Below are 19809 nucleotides of genomic sequence, written 5' to 3'. Positions count from 1 at the left end.
GGAAGAGAGGGTCAGACGATAATTAAATTGGTGAAGTTTCCAACGATGAAAGGGTAATTTATATAGAAGGTGGCACACATAGCGTTAACCAGTGGATACTAATTTATAGAAAAGACGTCACAATGAAGCGACATAAAATGATGACAGTGGTATTATGAGTTGAAAATCATTTTATATTTGAAAGATTTTTCTCATGATTAATTACTTAACGAAATAGTTATATAATATTTTTACTAGTAGAGAAAAATTATCCATTTTTCAATTTAAAAAGTAAAAAACATAATAAGAATCGTTAAATAATTATGAGAAACGTATGAGAGTAATGAAATAGTATATAGTGTATGATCTGGTGATGATTTTCATGCTTATGTACAACATTTTCAAAGTAAAAGTGAAAGTTTAATGAGTATAAGATCGAAATTTTTTAAAAAAAATAATTAATAAATCAGTTTTTTTCATTTTCGAAAATAATAAAAAGGCCCTTAATGTAGTGAAACTTATTTTTTTCTATAAGTAAAAATGGAATAAGTTAATTAAATAACTCTTATTTATCGTTACGAGGCAGATGTCTAATGCCAGGTGGTTCTGCTAGTAGTTATAATAATTGTACTTAGTTTAATGAGTTGTGATTAAAAATGATTTGAAAAAAGGACAAAACTGAAAAGAATATAGAGAAATATATCAAATTGGGAATTTATATAATAAAGAAAATATTCGACCGTATACCATTAAATTAACACAAAAGTTTGATTTTAAAGAGGAAAAAAATGTAAAAAGGTTCGCCATGGGTTATTCTAAATCTCTTTGCAATTTAAAATTTAAGTTATCTACTTAGACACAATAATTTTAATTGATAATCAAAATATTTACAAATAAATTAAATACAGAAATTTACTTAAATAAAAAAAAATCATTAAAGAAAACAATAATAATGCATAAAGAGATATCATGATTCTACAAATTTAAAAAAATAAATGCCAATTTGTCATTTTAAGATTCATTAAGCTTCAATGTCTAAAAAAATAATTTACTAGATTTTAATTGTGTACATATTTTATTTAAAAAACTGATATACACATAATATAAGTATAATAAGATTGAAATAACCATTATAATAATTCTGAAGCAAATAAATTGACGGACTATTTAAAATAAATCAAATTATACAAATTTTAAAGATTACCTTTTATATTATCTTTTCCTAGGAAAATATTGAATAGCTAATAATATTTTTTGAGACATTTCGGTATAATTTTTGGCAATTTAAAAAGAAAAGAAAATTTACATTTAATATAGAAAGAGAAAGAAGGTATCATAGACAACATGTACGACATCAGGTCGACATTCAATATGGCGTCTACCTTTCGGGTAAGTTTATCCTTCTGCAATTTTTGTTTCCATGCCGGTAATTTACTATCATCCTTTGCAGGATCTGGTTTTACTTCTCCTTCGGCTGGCACAACTGCCGGAACTTCGGGTGTTTCATCCTTTGCATGTCAAATATTATGTGAATGTTATGACCATGGAATGTATGGTATAAATAATAGTGTAATGAATATGATTGAGCGTAGGTATATATAATTGTCATGTGTAATAATTATATCTAATATGTGATAAACTGGAATAACTAAAAAAATATTTTATTTTAATCAAGTGTATTTCTTTCTAAATATAATTAATGAAAATTTCAGTCAAAAATAATAATAATATGTATCAATGAACTTAGAATAATAAATAAAATTGTGTCTCATTATTATGTATATAATATAAATTGTGGCAAAATTGTTGAAAATATATGAATTAATTAAAAAACTTTATGCTTACATTAATGTAAACAAATATTACGTTAAAGTCATGCAATACTGTGTTGTTTGTCAGTAATAATTAATAGTTATTATTTATTTCCACTAAAAATGGGTTTGAATTATTTTTCAAAATATATTCTTATACAACTTTAAGTGACTACTGATTTTTTTGATTTTTTCAATGATTTTAATTAATTCACACCCATATTTAGATCGTGTATTTGAAATGTTCTTTGAATGAACGAAATGCGCCTGATTTTTTATCATAAAAGCCATACTAACGATTCTAGTATATGAAAATTTTCGTATATTATGAAAATCAATTAATTCTATTAAATATTTTATTTAATATTGTGAAAGTTTGTGTCTATATAGACAGAAGACGAAAAAATTTAGAATTCAACAAAATATTTTTAAATACAAAAATATAGGTAGTATAAAATGTAACACAGTTTCACTTCTTGAAGATAAGTGGATTGTGTACATAGAATGCATATCTTATTAACGTTTTCAATGTGACAAATAATGCTACATTCATCACAAGTTAGGAAAGATTTTCTTAGCAGCTAAACCTTATTTTTTAGATTATTATCTATATAATTTATATATATATAGAAGAAGAAGGTATTTGGTTTGATCATTTAATTGCTATGTTCAACCTTAGACATGAGTATATATCGTAAATGTCATTACATTGAGTAACACCAAAATTGTGTAATTATTGGCGACACCTTTATCAATATATCTCAACCAATAATATATAAATGTAATGTTAAAAAATAGTTGTCACATAAATACACTATGAAAATTATTAAATATTATAAATTATAATAATAAATATATATAAATTATAATAATTAAAAATATAAATAATAAATTATTGTAAATTAAATAAATCTATATTAACCTTAAATAATATTTACTGTGATTAATCATTATCTTATTGCTACATAATCTAAATAACCTAAAGCATAAAACCGTATGTTTTAGAATATGATAAAATTATCATATAAAACAATTCGGTTACAAAAATAACTTAATTCTAGCAGCCGTAGTAATTTGTTCGAATAATTATAAAATACGATAGCATTTATTAGTGTCATAGACCAAATTGATAGTCTCTTTCTACATACAACATTCTTTTATTATATGCAAGTAATTATTATTATCGGATAGCATATTGAATATTTATTGTGAGTTTCCAAATTGTTATAAATGTCTAGTGTGTTCTGAAAATTAACTCAAAACTATAATAGTATTCATTTAAAGAACACGTTAGAAATTCAAAACAATTTGAAATAAATAGCATAACATTGCATATCTTCAGAGCAGTGTAGCTGGTGTTATTATTCGTGCTATGTGAGTAAAATGCTTTTGTGGGAATCAGAACTACCTTCGCAGGTTCTTTCTTTTCTTCTGGAGCCTTCTTCGGAGCGAGTTTGTCAGTTTTCTCGGGCTCTTTAATGGCAGGAATGCCCAGTGACTCCTTGGGGATTAGTTTTGATTGAGTATGGACAGTTTAAAATAACTTATGGGACAATCACAAACATTCACCTACCTATTAATTTTTTCTCGAATTTCTCTAAGTACATGGGAGTAGGAAAAGCTAAAATTGTTATAAATTTGACTAATAAAGCATATACGAGTATAATAATAAAATACTATATTGTATGTAATAAAAAATGTATGTATAGTATAGAGTTGAGTCTGACGTTTGTAAATAAATTTTAAATGTTATTTATGGAACAGTATTGTTATTTATGCCTTCTTGTATATTTTGTTTTGATTAACAAAAAAAAACTAATTTAAAACGAGTATTTTTGATAAATAATAGTTATGATTTAAACTATGTTGATATAGTATCAATAGAAATAGAGACAATGGCTTTAATTAATGAAGAATATATACATAAGTATCGCAATAATAATTGAAAATATTGTGTATATCGATATTTGAATTCTTGACTAAAAAGAATTATAATAAAAAAAATCAAACAAATTATTAAACAAATAACTCCATTATAATATTCCATCTAAACGAAGGAAACTGGCCCTTATACCGTTAATAAATTAGGATGATTATAGACGTTTTACAATTGTATTTAATTTATTGGATAGTAGTAGGTATTCATTGTCTCGTATTTATATATATTTATTCTGTAGTGATTTTTTAAGTTTTGTAATTATATATAATAATTATGTCAGCCAGAACTTGATAAGTATCTCAGTAGTGTTACATTATATGGTATTTAATAATATAAATATGGTTATTTATTGCGATAGGTTTATGTTTTAAAGAATAATAATAATAATAAATAAAATTATAACATATTTTCTTAAGTTAAAAAAACTTTAGTTGGACTTTTCTACAGGAACAGCTCCTTGGATTTTATAGGGGAATAATATAAAATAATATAACTTGAAAATGTTGAAAAAATATAATTTATATTTTTAATTTTTTTTATTTAGTATAATTTGTTGACGTATTTCAAAGTTATGGCATTATTTTTGTTATCTTTAAAAATGATATATTTTTTCAACATTATTCTAATAATAAAAATTAGAAAAGCGAAAAAATCTAATTTTAAAGAAGCCAGCAATTATTTCATGAAAGCAAATCTAACTATGTGTAAAAATAAAATAAATTTGAATTGTATTATGATAACCTGTTTTTTTATTGTGAATTTTAATAAAATTAAACTACTAACCTTCTTTTCACCAACTTGGACGACAGATGTTCGCCTGCTTTCAGTCTTTGTTTCTTCTTGTACCTAAAAATATATATTATTTATATTACCAACAATCTCATTTTATACTATATTTAAACAAAAGTAAAATAAATATCTCTACGATATAACATAATTTATTGTATTATTGTTTGATATATTATATTTAAATTTTTAATGAATATCAAAACACAAGAAGAATTGATACAATTAAATATATCTTTTAATTTTTAAGATGTTTGTAAATAAATTTATTATTCTTTTGAACATGCTTGATATCTCACCTTGGTGTCATTGTCGGTGGTGACTGATGATCGTCTACTTTCGGTCTGAAAACATCATCAAACACATTTTCAGGCAACATTCTTGGATAAAATCAATAAAAATACACATACTATGGACTGGATAGAGCTCCACTGAACTATATTATATTTCATAAAAATTATCCATAGCTCAATAGAACTCTATATGACCCATATTTGATTAGCACATAAATTTCCGCACAAAACAACCGTTATTCATATACAATTTATGGCACCCAAACTTATTACATATAAGTTGGTACATTCACAGCGAACGATATAATAATAATATAGTGGAATATTTACAACGATAAATCATAAATATAAAACATTATGTAATAATATATTGTCTATGTATATATATATGACGATTTTGCTAACGATAAATGCGATTGTATGACACTATGTTTTATTGACCAAGTGATATTTAAATAATTACAAGATAAAAAGAACTTTTTATATACAACGTTTTTAAATTTTCTGTTGAATCATATAAACTTGACTTGACTAGCTTAAACTTTCAAAAAAAAATTGTACTTGATAGAAATAATACTGAAATGTCATTTTGACATGTCATATTGATTTCCATAGTAACGTACGTATATATTAATAATTTAGTTGCTAGGACCCCAGACCCTAGCAACCAATAATGGTGTCGAAATAACTTTTCATACAAAACAGAATTAACTGAAAATGAATTCAATTCTACTTAAAGATGGCTAAAAGTATTAAAAAAATACATTGACATCGTGTTCTGATATGTTCTAAAAGTTTCAAATGTCTAGCTAGTTGGGAAGTTAGTTAAAAATCGATTGCAAGATTTGTACCGGACAAATAAGAATACGAGCTAAGAAAAACGTTGTAATAAAAAAATAGTTTAATAAAATAATAAAATTAATCAAAGAATATTGATACCTGTTGTAGACATATTATTATTTAGATATAATATATTGTTCCTCTGAAAGGTTTAAAAGAATTAACAAAACTAGACAGTGGATTATTCAGTTTTGGAAATAATAAGTCACTTGGTCTATAAAATATAATATTCGTAATTTTATGAATTGTACTAATTTGAATATTCAAATGATAAAGATAATTTAATGAACTGCATAAAATACTGATACTTAACTATTCGATGAAAATTTTGTATAAGTTTTTCACCGTTAAAATTTTTAGTATAAAATAAAATAAAATGTTAGATACATAGTGAGTCGAACTTTTTATGACACATATTTAAAAAGTATATAAGTTGAGTATTTATATTTACAAATTAATGTATTGTGAATTGGTAACGTATAATGTATAATGTTCATATTACCGTACCTAATTAAAATTTGTATATTTTTATTATAAATCTTATTTTATTTCTCTAAAATATTTTTTGCCTAAGTCACTTTTTTATAATAGTTATTATCATTTTACAAAATATTTATTATTTTTTATTAAATACAAATGTGTATATAATGATAATATTCCGTTATTACCATTGTAACATCAAACGTTAGAAAAAATATATACCAAGAGACGAACATTGAATTGATTGCTTCATTAGTAATATAATATATTTAAAATATATATTATTATCTCACGAGCTCGCAGCCCCACCATACCGCTGTGTGCGCAAATTAATTAAAATAATTACAAGATAAAAAGAACTTTTTATATACAACGTTTTTAAATTTTCTGTTGAATTATTATGCTCGATATATGAAGTAAATAAAAAACAAACAAACAAATATTGAATACTGAAATTTCATTTTGATTTCCATAGTAACGCACATATATATTAATAATTTAGTTGCTAGGACTACCCCCTTAGCAACCAATAATAGTATTTTACTTTTTACGGGTTTTTCTGAAATAACTTTTCATACAAAACAGAATTAACTGAACATGAATTTAATTCTGCTTAAAGATGGCTAAAAGTGGCAAAAAATGCATTGTCATCATGTTCTGATATATTCTAAAAGTTTCAAATGTCTAGCTAGTCGGATAGTTAGTTAAAAATCGATTACAAGATTTGTACCGGACAAAAAAGAATACGAGCTAATAAAAACGTTGTAAAATATATTTCTCGTTTGAATCATGCTGCGTGGGGGTGCATTTTCGTGAAATAAAAAATTGGATACCTATAAAGTGGGTCGTAATAAAAAGATACCAGTGTATTCTAATATTCACCGATATTATGTACAGATACTAAATTGCATATTTGAAACCATAACTATTTTAATAGATAGTTCATCTAATTACTTTATTAAAAATAACATTATAGAATAATACTGTTTAATGAATATGTACTTGAATGAGTCAAGCTTGAAATACTGTGTATTATATAATATAATGTACTTTGTACATTTTTAAATATAGGTATCATGCCATATAATAATTATTGTATGTAGTGCAGTGCTGAAATTATTCATTTATGATTGAAAACATATATATATGTACATGGGGTAAAACATTCATATATATCATGCCAGTGATTTTGGCAGAAACGAAAAGCACTTTAATACTATTTTTCAAATCTACCTTTACTTGTAAAGTTTGTTTGGATGACATTGTAGCAGCCATTTGAACCTGTTAATACCATTAAAACATTGAAAAAAATATTTTCTTCAGATACCTACGTAAATACTAGTCACTAGTTCCAATTATTTTAGTATACAATATTTGATTATCTGCCTAATATTAATTTAAGTATACATTTTCGTAAGTATTAAAAAAACTAGCTTTCGCCTTTTGGCATCTTCATGCACTATTCAAATTAATCATTAATTAATTTATGACAAATTGACAATTTACACAGAATTAACAAGGTGCCAATTTGTTGTAAAATATAATATTATTGTTAAATTAAATCAATCTAAAAAATCTGAAACAGTAGAGTATATGCTTCATAACTTTGCACTTTGGCTCTAGAATGAAAATGATGTACTTAATATATTATAAAAATATTTTTTTAAACATATTATCTATTTATTTATAAAGATTATTAGATATTTAGAAAAATATTAGATATTCACTTGTATTTATTAATACAAGTGAATATCATTTGATTTTATTTTATGCGAGGTAATCAGGTAAAGAGACGTACCATTGGGTCTATTCTATGCTTATCGACCGCTAAAGTGATAAAGTGAAAAATATTATCAAACTTAGGGTAGGTTTGTATCAAAATATTAGCACTTATTGTAACAATTACACGAAGCCGGTTTTTATTGTTGCAATAAGTGCTATATTTTAACAGCACCTATCTTGCTGCTGTTAAAATATCGCACTTATTGCAACAATAAAAACCGGCTTCGTGTAATTGTTACAATAAGTGCTAATATTTTGATACAAACCTACCCTAAGTTTGATAATATTTTTCACTTTATCACTTTAGCGGTCGATAAGCATAGAATAGACCCACAAGTAGTAAAAAGTGCAATGTTATTAAACGTATAGGTACTCTAATAATTAAATGGTTTTAATAAATATTTCAGTACCTACATAATTATATTTTTTACAGATTCCCGGATACTATGCTATTTGTTGATCTTTCAATATTATTAATATAAACTTTTATCATGAGGCAGAAATAAAAAATATAAGAATTATTTAAGTAAAACAAGTTTAATTTCTTATAAAAAAATGTAAAATTAATTAATCTTTAAAAAATTGACTCTAATTCTACTTAATTATATAATACCAGTACGTTCAATATAATCATGAAATGTGCAGTAATTAATATGCAAAAATAATAAGTTTTTTTTATTTTATTTTAGATTATTAAAGTATTTTTTTTTAATTTATCGTACCTTCTCTTCCTTAACCTTTTTGGTGGTTGGGGTAGGGGTGACCTTCTCGTACTTTTCGAGAACTGGACGTTCGTAGTCATCAACAAATTCGGGCTCTGGTTCCTATATTATCACAAATAAGAGAAAAAAATCATTAAAATCAAAAATATAATTTCATTCTCGCATATTAAAAACAGAATTATTTTTCAGTGAATGTATACAATTGTTTATTTTTGACATAAATTGATAAAAAAAATGAGATGATGACTAGTAAATATTATAGAAGTTCATAATAGCTTGGTAATATATTGTCTCTGTTCTGGCAGAACACACTAACTGGAGAATACTAGTTTTGAGTAATTTTACTTTGAATTTGTTAAAAATGTTTGAAATGGTCTATAATGTGAGTTTATTCAGTAATCGTAAAAAGGATGACTTTAAAATAAGGACTGTTTATTTATTTAGGTTTCCAGACGGTAAATTTTGAAATAAGGAACATTTTGGTATAACTAACTCAAATGTCATTTTTTCGAATTAGTGTCTTCTGCCAGAACAGTGACGATATTATGTAACAACTAATTTTACACCAACTTTATTAAATCAATATTGTAATAAATTTAATAAACTTTCAATTATTATTGTAATAATATTATATAATAGTAGGTATGTAATTAAAAAAAATATTTTTGTATACATTCACTGTCTTTCATTCCATAAGCTGTAAATTTAATACCATGGCTGTAAAATGCAATTAGATTGTTTTTCTTGAGACACATGCTAAATATAGCAGTATTATGTTTCGCGTTATACTTAATATAAGCTGAAAAGTTGAGAGATCATTATATTATACTTAATATAAGCTGAAAAGTTGAGAGATCATTATATTTGGCATCTGAAAAACATGCTAAGTAAATATTTTTGTGTTACTCATAATAATATATAATATTCAAGCTCCTGAAAATAAAGTTTTATTGGTACATTATGAGAACTTCAAAAAGAGTATAAGTAATAATCAGCAGAAGTTTTATATATTTTTAACCTGTCATATAAAAGTATACAATACAATTAATTGATAAAATATCCCAATATTTATAAATAATAACTGTGCAGTTTTCTTACTTTGTTAGGTACGTATTTATTAATATTATTATAGTGTATTTTTATCCCTCGTGCGATTAATTATAGGGTCAATATTTTTATTAGTCAATGTTTCTAGCTAAAGCATTATCAAAGTATTAGCACAGCGTTATCATTAGATTTATTTTGTATTGTACGAGGGTGGGTCAATAAGTCCTTAGAAAAGCCGACAGGTGGCGCGACTAGTACTGTAAGCGGTTTGTTTTCATGCAGCGGCACTACCGATTCAGTATGCTGTGAAGTTTCAATCAGATTGGTCGGGTTGTGGTTTTTATTTTCGTACATTTAAAAAAAAAATTGCTTGTTTACAAAAATGGAGAAAATTGAGTTTAGAGCTGTTATTAAACATTTTAATATAAAAGGGTTAACAGCAAAGGAAATAAATAATGAGTTGGATTTAGTTCACGGCATATCTGCTCCTTCACTTGCAACTATTTATAACTGGTTAAATGAATTTAAACGTGGTCGTACATCAACAAAGGATAAACCACGCTCAGGACGTCCTGTAGAGGTGACTACACCAGAAATGATCAATAAAATCCACGATATGGTGTTAAGTGACCGAAGATTAAAGTTGAGTGAGATAATTGAGGTTACAGGAATCTCAAAAGGTAGCGTCATTTCTATTTTACATAACAAATTGGACATGAAAAAAGTTTCTGCAAGATGGGTGCCGCGTTTGCTCACAGTCGACAATAAACGCAATAGGGTGGTGGCCTCTAAAGCCCTGTTGTCGCTCATGCAACGCAATCCGGATGAATTTTTTCGTCGCTTTGTGACTGTAGATGAAACATGGATACACCACTATACTCCCGAGACGAAAGAACAGTCAAAGCAGTGGATTGAGAAAGGCGAACCATGTCCAAAGAAGGCCAAAACCGTAAAATCAGCTGGTAAGGTTATGGCTACTGTATTTTGGGATGCACGTGGAATTATTTTCGTTGACTATTTGGAAAAAGGAAAAACAATAACAGGGGATTATTATGCATCTTTATTGGACCAGCTAAAAAACGAAATTGAAGAAAAATGGCCTCATTTAAACAGGGAAAAAATCCTCTTTCATCAGGACAATGCCCGTGTTCACACATGTTTACGATCAATGGCTAAAATTGAAGAATTGAAGTTCGAATTGGTCGACCACCCACCGTATTCGCCAGATTTAGCCCCCAGTGACTTTTTCCTTTTCCCAAACTTAAAAAAATGGCTAAGTGGACAACGTTTTTTTTCAAATGAAGAAGTCATCGATCAGACAAATGCTTATTTTGAGGACCTTCCGAAAACTTATTTTTCTGACGGTTTAAAAAAAATTGAGAAACGTCTAACCAAGTGTATTGAGCTCCAAGGAGATTATGTTGAGAAATAAAAAAAAAATACAAAAATAAAAACTGTTTTAATGCTTTTTTCTAAGGAATTATTGACCCACCCTCGTATATTGTATTGTAACTATTAGTCACTTTATAGTAAGCATGTACCCATATCAGGAAACAACTCAATTAAAATGGAACTCTGCAATATTACTATACGTGCTAGATCTTATCTAAGTTCAAAATAAAATGTTTTTTTTTTAAATTTAATTTATTATAATAGTAATTTTAGAGTAATTTAATATATCGGCATAGCTTGGTAAATTATATAAATATGTTTTGATTTTAAAGTGTCTGTGTATATTGTATATTGGAAAATCAATAATAGCAATAAAATTATGTAAACCAAAGTTATACCAATGAAAAAAAATACTATGATGCAGATATGAAGGGTGGAGGTAGGCTGTGGAAATCCAATATAAATTGTGCACACTAAAGTTTATCAGCCATACTTATTTGTTTTCATTGAACTAAGAATTCAAATTAAATTAGAATTAAAATTAAATTAAACCCTGCCTCAAGAAAACCATAATAGATACTAGATTAAAAAATATTCTTTTATCTATACAATATCTAAAAATATGCCATTAAATCATACATAATTTTGGATATTGTATAGAGAAGGTTTTTTTAAAATCTATTATGGTTTAATCGAATATTAAAAACCATTTGTAAGTTTTATTCTTAGTTCAATGAAAACAAATAAGTACGACTGACAATATTTAATAATATGCAGTATTTATATCGTATCTCTACAGCATACTTCCACCTTTGACCATAACTGTGATGGAATAATTATTATAAAAATAATATTATCACCGATTTTTACCTCAGTGGTAAGAATAATTTTTTTTTTAAATATTTTATAAAGAGTGAGGCCATGAGTTCCATTTCAATCGAGTCATTTTAAAAGTCCATCTTAAAGGTACCTTCTTGCCCAGAGTAGCCTTTTTGGTAGGACCTTCGGCCATAGCGGGGGCGAGACCGTTTTGTTTCTTGGCCGGAGTTTTTGGAGTGTCAGCGGCGTCGAAATCATCGATCGGCGTTGGGCGCTCTTCTTCCTGATATTCGGCGCCAATTATTTTATATTTTTTTTTGTTATTTACAAAAAAAAAAGTAAAAACATGTTAGTCAAATATTACAACACTTCTAATATTTTTGTACAATTTTAGTCACTTTTTACAACACTACTCGGGTTATCTAATTATAACTATTTTACAAAGTTGTTTTTAACAGAATATTTACAACTATTTATAAAGTTTTTGTGTGACATTATATTTATATATGATGGGTATAGTCATAGTGTAAATATTTACTTTATAAGGTTTGAATTCAGTGGGGTGAATATTGTGTTGAAATAGTGTTGATATTCGGTGATATAATTCTAAATTTTCTTACATTAGGTATTCTGTTCATAAAAAATACTTAAATAATTCCCTACTATTATAAAGTTGTATTAATTTTAAAGATGCTTTATTTAAAAGTATGTATCTGATTAAATTAAATTTGATGTGAAAAAAGTACATACTTACACAAATTTAATTATTACTCAAATAATAATATTCCTTCTACTATCGAGAATATTTTAAACAACTAAAATAATTTAAATAAATTAAGTATTTAATAAATTTAACAATTAAAATTTGGTCCACATCGCCCAATTTATTATTTTATTAAAAAGTATTATAACGGATGTCCAGAGATTTGAATCAACAAAATAAATACTAAGCTAATAAAATGCAATAAAAAACAGCATTTTGAGAAAACATCTAATAAATAAAATTTGGTTCTATCAAATAATAATATCTTTATTTCTGTAATTTATTTTGCGTTATTAAAGTTTTAAATGCTTTTTAAAAATCATGTAAAACTATCACAATAGTTTAATTTTTGCGTCACGTAATTTCCATTGATTTCTTTTTGAAAAAAAATTAAGCATTCCAATAAATTTTCGACAACAAAAAAAAACGATAAAATCTCTGATTAGTTTAGATTTTGTTCATAAAACTCATTATTTGATATCTTACATTCTCACATTCGTATATTTACGTATTATGAATTAACGATTTTAACATTGACTGATTTAATACTTTTCAATAAAATAATAAATATAAACGATGACCCAAAATCAACTTAACGGGCAAAAATCTAAATAGAAAATTATATAGTTCTAGTTGGTTTTGTGTGATAGTGTACCTTGTTATTGTAGTCACTCTTGCCCCGTGTCTTTTGTATGGGTGTTGGTGAAATCTTTTCATATTTCTCAAGTTTTGGTGGTTCATAATCATCCACATACTCTGGCACCTCCTCAGCCTGTTTTATCAATTTGTAATATCGTTATATTGCAATTAAAAAATAATGCATTTATATACGATTGAATAATAAAAATATTATACGTCACTGGTATAATGTATTGAAATGCTAAAAACTGTATTTAAAATAAGCGATGTTGCAAAATGAATATATGATTTAAATATGTTTGTTTGTGTGGTAATTAATTATGTATGTATTATAAATGCATTTAAATATGTGTAATGTTAATGCTATAATAGTATTATGGTTTAAAATTGAATATACGTTTCAAATACTTAAGTATATTAATGAATTTATATAGTCAATGCTATATTCAATATATTGTTAAGTAATGTTAATTCAGTAAGCATTTGAACATACATTATTATAAAACACCTCAGATATATACCTACTAGATAAAATCTTTAAAAAAATACGGCGTCCAAAGAGACTTGAAGCCGTATCCGATAATACTAATAGATTCGCGCCAATGTATTTTACCAATTAGGCCACAAGTATCATATATAATTACGACAAGTGGACAAATCGGTTTTTGTATTTTAAATCAATGTAAGGATACATGTTGCTTAACACATTAACACGAATTCAATGGATACAACTTCAAGTCAAGGGTGTTTTTTTCAAACGTTTTTTCTAGTAGGTATATATCTGAGGTGTTTTCAAAATATATATGTTTAATATAAAAAATGTTACATTCTCAAATTTTGTGAATTATTCATTGAATAAAAGTAATTTTACAATAATTAAATAATTAGATCATATTCTACGATTTTTCAATTTTGACATTCACACAGTTGTAAATATTAGTTTCAAAAATGGCGTGAAAGCCAAAACGACTAATGGTAAAATACTTTGTTAATACAATGTTAGGAATCTATTTATTTTTCTTCATACATTATTCGCTTATAACTAACCCAAAATACATTATTTTTCATCCTTTAACACTTTAAAAAGTATATAATATACATCCTAAATAATTTGAACTACATGCCTAAGCATAATTTTCCACAGTCTTTCAGTAACATCGGTTCCTAAATACATGCTACAAAAACCGACAAGTAGTATAAATACTTAAATGTTAATCATGAAACCATTCCTTAATCATTCCGCATTACACATAATCATTCCCATACACTTAATCTTGCATTCGGTGTTTTTTTTTTTTGTAAATTGATTATGTTGATTATAGAATATAATATTGTAGTGGGCGTATGCGTGCGTGCATATAAGTGTATTGTGATGTTTTATTAAGTAAACATATCAATGGGTGCAGTAATGTATCGATTGTGTGTACCTTCTTCTTATCTTTAACACTTGGTCTCCTCTCGCTGGGTTTAGTTGTTAACTTTTCTTTTTTATCTGGTGTTTTATTATCTTCGATAACTTCTGGGACTTCATCCTTTTTACAAACAAATTATTCATTTGTAATTTATTTAAATTAACGAACTAATACAATAACGTCATGCCATTAAAATAAATAAATAAATCGATATAATACTCAGTGAATCATTCAAAGTAATGTATTATATAATTTAAATATCGCAAATAATTACAAAATACATTGAGTGATAAAGGCAATTCTTTTGATGATAGCAACAAAAAAAATTTATTTCAAATGTACGAATATATTTTGTTATATACGTATTTAGTCATTGCAAAATAAACAGATAGCGAACGAAAACATTGACAAAAACCGTTTCTTATTTGACCAAAAAAATTGTAGAGTCACGTTCAAATTATATTATAAAAACTATCTGAAATAATTAAAAATGATTCTGAAATGTGAACTTAAGACAAAATTTTACGCAGCCAGACAAAAAAGGTTTAATAATACCTTCTTCTTTTTCAGAATGCTCTTTTTCTCAATTGGTGTCGGAGTTTCGTCGACTGATTTCTTTTTGATAATTTCATCCACTTTTGGTGTGTCATCCTTAAAGATTATGGGGTAATGTTAGTGGAAATGAGATGTAAAATATTTTAATAAATTATGTAGAGGTATGTGGTTGAAAGACTTTGGAGTATATTAGATTTTTATATATAATAAATTCTTCATATATTAAAACTTGCCGTAAAAAAAAAAACAAAATATAGATACATACTATTTTTGCTTTCACTAAAATAGCATAACATTATTTTATGAATTAGTCGAAATATAATTTAACTATTTTGTTGCAACAAAAAGAAATAAAAAAAACAAATAATTATATTCAATGCCTTTCAAGTCACATATAAATTTCACATATTTTCTACAAATTTATTACCTTAGCCTTTGGCTTAGAATCTGCCTTCTTATCGAGAGGTTTTTGCGATTCAGTGTCATTATTAACCGTCTGTAGTTTTTTCTTTTCAAGTGTGTCCACTATCTTTGGTTTATAATCCTTAAGGGAAGGGGAATTTTAAACAATATTAATAGTTACTCAATTAAAGGGAAGATGTATACTTAGAAGTTTTTTTAAAAGATTACCAATGAGTTCATGCATATTATGAGATTGTTTCTTAATATGTGTACGTTTTTTCTAAATATTATTACCTTAGGATTTGGTTTAGAATCTGCCTTCTTATCGATAGGCTTTTGTGATTCGGTGTCATTGTTAACCGTCTCTGGTTTTTTCTTTTCAAGTGTGTCCACTACATTTGGTTTATCATCCTTAAGTGAAAGGGGGATTAAAAACAATATTAGCAGTTACTCAGTTAAAGGAAATTATATATTTGTTTTTTTAAATATTATCAATAGATTCATGCATACTATGGGATAATGATGAATTGTTTATTTTTTAATGTATTTATGTTGAACTAAATTTAAGAGTATTGTTAATACCTTTCCATCTTTAACACTTCTCCTTCTTTCAATGGAGCTTGGTTCAGTGGTTTCGTCAACAGATGGTTTTCTGTTATCAGTCGGGTTCACTAAATCGTCCTTAAAAAGTGAAATTGCCAAAGTTTGAATGCGTTTTACGCGGGAAAAAATAATGTTTTAATTGTGAGTTTTTTGCAAATATTGTTTTTTATTGTATATACTACAATTTTTGAAAGTAAATAAATTGTATTTGATTGTTCAATGATTCTTTGTGCTGAATATTTATGTGAAACTTTTCAATAAAATACAAATGTATGTAGTATGCTGATAATAATTAAATGACGTAGCCAGTAAATTGCAGAAAAATAAAGTATATAAAAATATTCTTATGCAGCTAACCATCTAATAGTGATTAAATGTTAGTGCGTTATGATTGTTATCTAGTCTCAAGGGTGTAAAATTTATATATTTGAAAATTATGTTTAATCGATATGGATCAATATTTAAATTTTTTAAATAATAATGGTGATTTTACAATATAAATACAAACGGTTTAACTACATATATAATTTATAAATGATTTTTTTTAATAAAGTAACAATCTACGTCATTTAATAATTATGTAATATTCTGTAAATTGTATATTGTTGAATTGTAACTAAACGTGATGTATACCTTATTATCCTTAACACTTCCTCTCTTTTCAATAGGTGTTGGTGTTATTTTTTCATACTTCTCAAGTTTAGGCTTCTCATAATCGTCAACAAACTCAGGACTCTTCTCCTATTTGGAAGGAATTAACATAATGAAACCTCAAGAAGACATAAAAACTATAACGGAATTGATTGTAAAAGTAATGCTCCAAATACGAGAGAAATAAAAATCTGGATACCTCAAAAGAACGAGTTGTAATTTAGTCGTAATAACGAGTAATATCGATTTAATTATTTTGTAATATTTTGTGAATGGTATTTTTTTGAACTGTAACCAAACGTGATGTGTACCTTCTTATCCTTAACACTTCCCCTCTTTTCAATAGGTGTTGGTGTTATCTTTTCATACTTCTCGAGTTTAGGCCTCTCATAATCGTCAACAAACTCTGGACTCTTCTCCTATTTGGAAGGAATTAACACAATGATAAATACGAAAGACATAATATAAACTAGAACGAAATTAGCAGAGAGCATCGTACGCCAGATATGAGAGAGATATAAACAAATATACACATCGTATCATTATAACATCAATATTCTCATGCCATATAGATCATGTTGTACCTTTTCTTGTTTAACTACTGTCTTTTTTGCATTAACCTTAGAAGTTACTTTGCCAGGTTTCTTTGTACCAGGTTTTTTAGTGTCGTCAATAGAATCTGGCTTATCATCATTTGGTGTCTGTGTGAGTGTTAAAATGGGACAAGTTTATGTAGTGTCAGCAAAAGTGTGTATGTATATTATGTATAACGAATAGTGTATAAAATAAATTTCAAATGTACAATATATGTATTAAGAACGTGTAAAAATATTGTACGTGTAATGTTAAATTGAAATCATTAAATAATAAAGAAGTGCTGTATGTAATATGAAAAGAAGTTTAGGAAAATATGTTCTATTGTAATTTGTACCTTGTTATCTTTGATACTACGTTTTCTTTGTATTGAGGTCGGTTTATCCTTATCGTCGTTTATAGTGTCATGTTTTTTATCGTCTACCACATCCTTTTCTTCATCAGTTCGTGTCTGTTTGTATTTATGTGAACGGTGATCAGTATTTTTTTGAAAGAAGAAGAAAAGAATGTAAGAAAGATTGAGTTATACAATTGAACCCCTCACCGTAAAAATAGCGTTTTACGATACGTGATGCGCATCAATACTTGTAGTGCCATCCGTTGGCCCAAATTTAAATAATGATTTTGACAGGTATATAAAATAGAAATGTAAGATTTACCGAAAATTAGCTTTATCGCGTAAGGCTCTTTTCTCGGAGAAGGGTCAGTTGCAAATAGTAATGATTAATGAATTTTTGTATATTGTAATTTAAAATTTACAGTTTATCGTCAAAATAAACAAATAAATAATTAATTAAGAGTAACGTGTGAATTTTAATTATTAAGAATTCTATTGAAAATATAATATTTTATACGTCAAAATATGAATAAATAAGAGATTGTTTTTGAAGTTAAGATAATAGATATTAATAAATTCTCAAGCAGTGCAGTGCATACCTTTTTATCGCGAACATTTCTAACTTCCTCGATATTTTTGGTTGTGGGTTTATTGTATTTTTCTGATTCTGGACTTTTTCTATCATCATAATCTGATTCGATTTCTTCATCGCTTTGGTACTGAATTTTATTAACATTGATATCAGTTAAGTATAAATGAAAATATCTACCCAATTAAAATGTTTAAAAAGAATAATTTAAATAATTTAATGAGAAGAGAACATTTACGTTCTCTTGTCATAAGTCAACAAAAAAAAATATATTTTAAATATACATAAATCGATATATTATATTATTATATTATTAATCGATTAATATAGAAAATGTATGTAAGTATAGTATGTAAAAGTGTCATAGAGTAATAATGAAAATGATCATGTACCTTATTGTCTTTAACACCTTCTCTCTTCTCGGTTGGTTTGGGTGTTGTTGTGTCATGTTTATCCACGTGTGGTTTTGTGTCACTTTCATCATCATCATAATATGACGTCTTTGTAAGTGTATGGAAGAGAATGGAATGAATATTGTATAAGTATAGAGATAGTAGAGAAGTAATAGAGATATAATATGTGAATATTTCCGTAATAATGTGGGAATAGCACATAATATGTGTGTACCTTTCTGTCTTTGACACCTTCTTTCTTGTCATCAGGTTTAGGTGTTGTTGTGTCATATTTTTTCGTGTTTGGTTTATTAGTGTCTTGTGTGTCGTCATCGTCATAATGAGGCTATGTGTGAAAAATAATGAAATATATAATAAAATTAATATATTATTGAGAGGTACATATGAATATTGTGTAACATTGTATAGATGTGTTTGTGTACCTTTTTATCTTTGACACTTTCAACCTTCTCGTCATATTTAGGTTTATTTGTGTCATATTTTTTCGGGTTTGGTTTAGTATTAGTGTCTCGTGTATTATCATCGTCATCACGATATGATGGCTATGTATGAAAAAGAATGAAATGAACAATTTATAAGTTGAGAGTATGCAATTAGTTACATACATATTTTTTTTATGTAAATGTAAATATGTATGTATTTGTGTACCTTTCTATCTTTGGCACCTTCTTTCTTTTCATCAAGTTTACGTGTATTTGTGTCGTCATGTTTTGTGGTTGTCATAGTATTAGTGTCAAGTGTATTTTCATCGTCATCATCATAATATGGCTTCTATGTATTTGTATAAAAGAGAAATAAATAAATAATTATCAAAAAAACTAATAAAATATTTTATAGTAGCATTTATATGACTGTCTGTGTGGGAATTTAAAATTGTATGTTTGTGTACCTTTTTATCTTTGACACTTTCTTTCTTTTCGTCATGTTTATGTGTTTTTGTGTCATAATATTTTGTGTTTAT

The 19809-nt window shown here is 26.4% G+C and overlaps 1 protein-coding gene across 17 annotated transcripts in view; it reads right to left on the bottom strand.

The window, feature by feature from the left end:
* bt (projectin protein bent) overlaps positions 1–19809 on the bottom strand; it is a 229024-nt gene that overhangs the window by 131774 nt on the left and 77441 nt on the right. For 3 of the 17 annotated variants that reach the window (XM_085953763.1, XM_085953765.1, XM_085953768.1), the window contains exons 20-22: positions 8633–8734; positions 4815–4859; positions 4513–4575 (exon numbers count right to left, since the gene is read on the bottom strand). In XM_085953763.1, the coding sequence (XP_085809889.1) occupies positions 4513–4575; positions 4815–4859; positions 8633–8734 (210 nt within the window). Of the gene's footprint in view, positions 1–1361; positions 1488–3198; positions 3292–4512; positions 4576–4814; positions 4860–7361; positions 7410–8632; positions 8735–12041; positions 12174–13308; positions 13426–14719; positions 14825–15259; positions 15356–15686; positions 15804–15955; positions 16073–16243; positions 16343–16897; positions 17006–17226; positions 17335–17499; positions 17617–17846; positions 17961–18445; positions 18566–18827; positions 18936–19062; positions 19174–19270; positions 19391–19496; positions 19620–19809 lie in introns of all 17 variants that reach the window. The other 14 variants (XM_085953757.1, XM_085953769.1, XM_085953764.1 and 11 more) reach the window with 12 other exon arrangements.

The sequence above is a fragment of the Rhyacophila brunnea genome, unplaced genomic scaffold (assembly GCF_057557595.1).
Source record: "Rhyacophila brunnea isolate RB1 unplaced genomic scaffold, BYU_Rbru_1.0 scaffold_4, whole genome shotgun sequence".
Lineage (NCBI taxonomy): Eukaryota > Metazoa > Arthropoda > Insecta > Trichoptera > Rhyacophilidae > Rhyacophila > Rhyacophila brunnea.
This window is presented reverse-complemented; position numbering and strand designations above follow the sequence as displayed.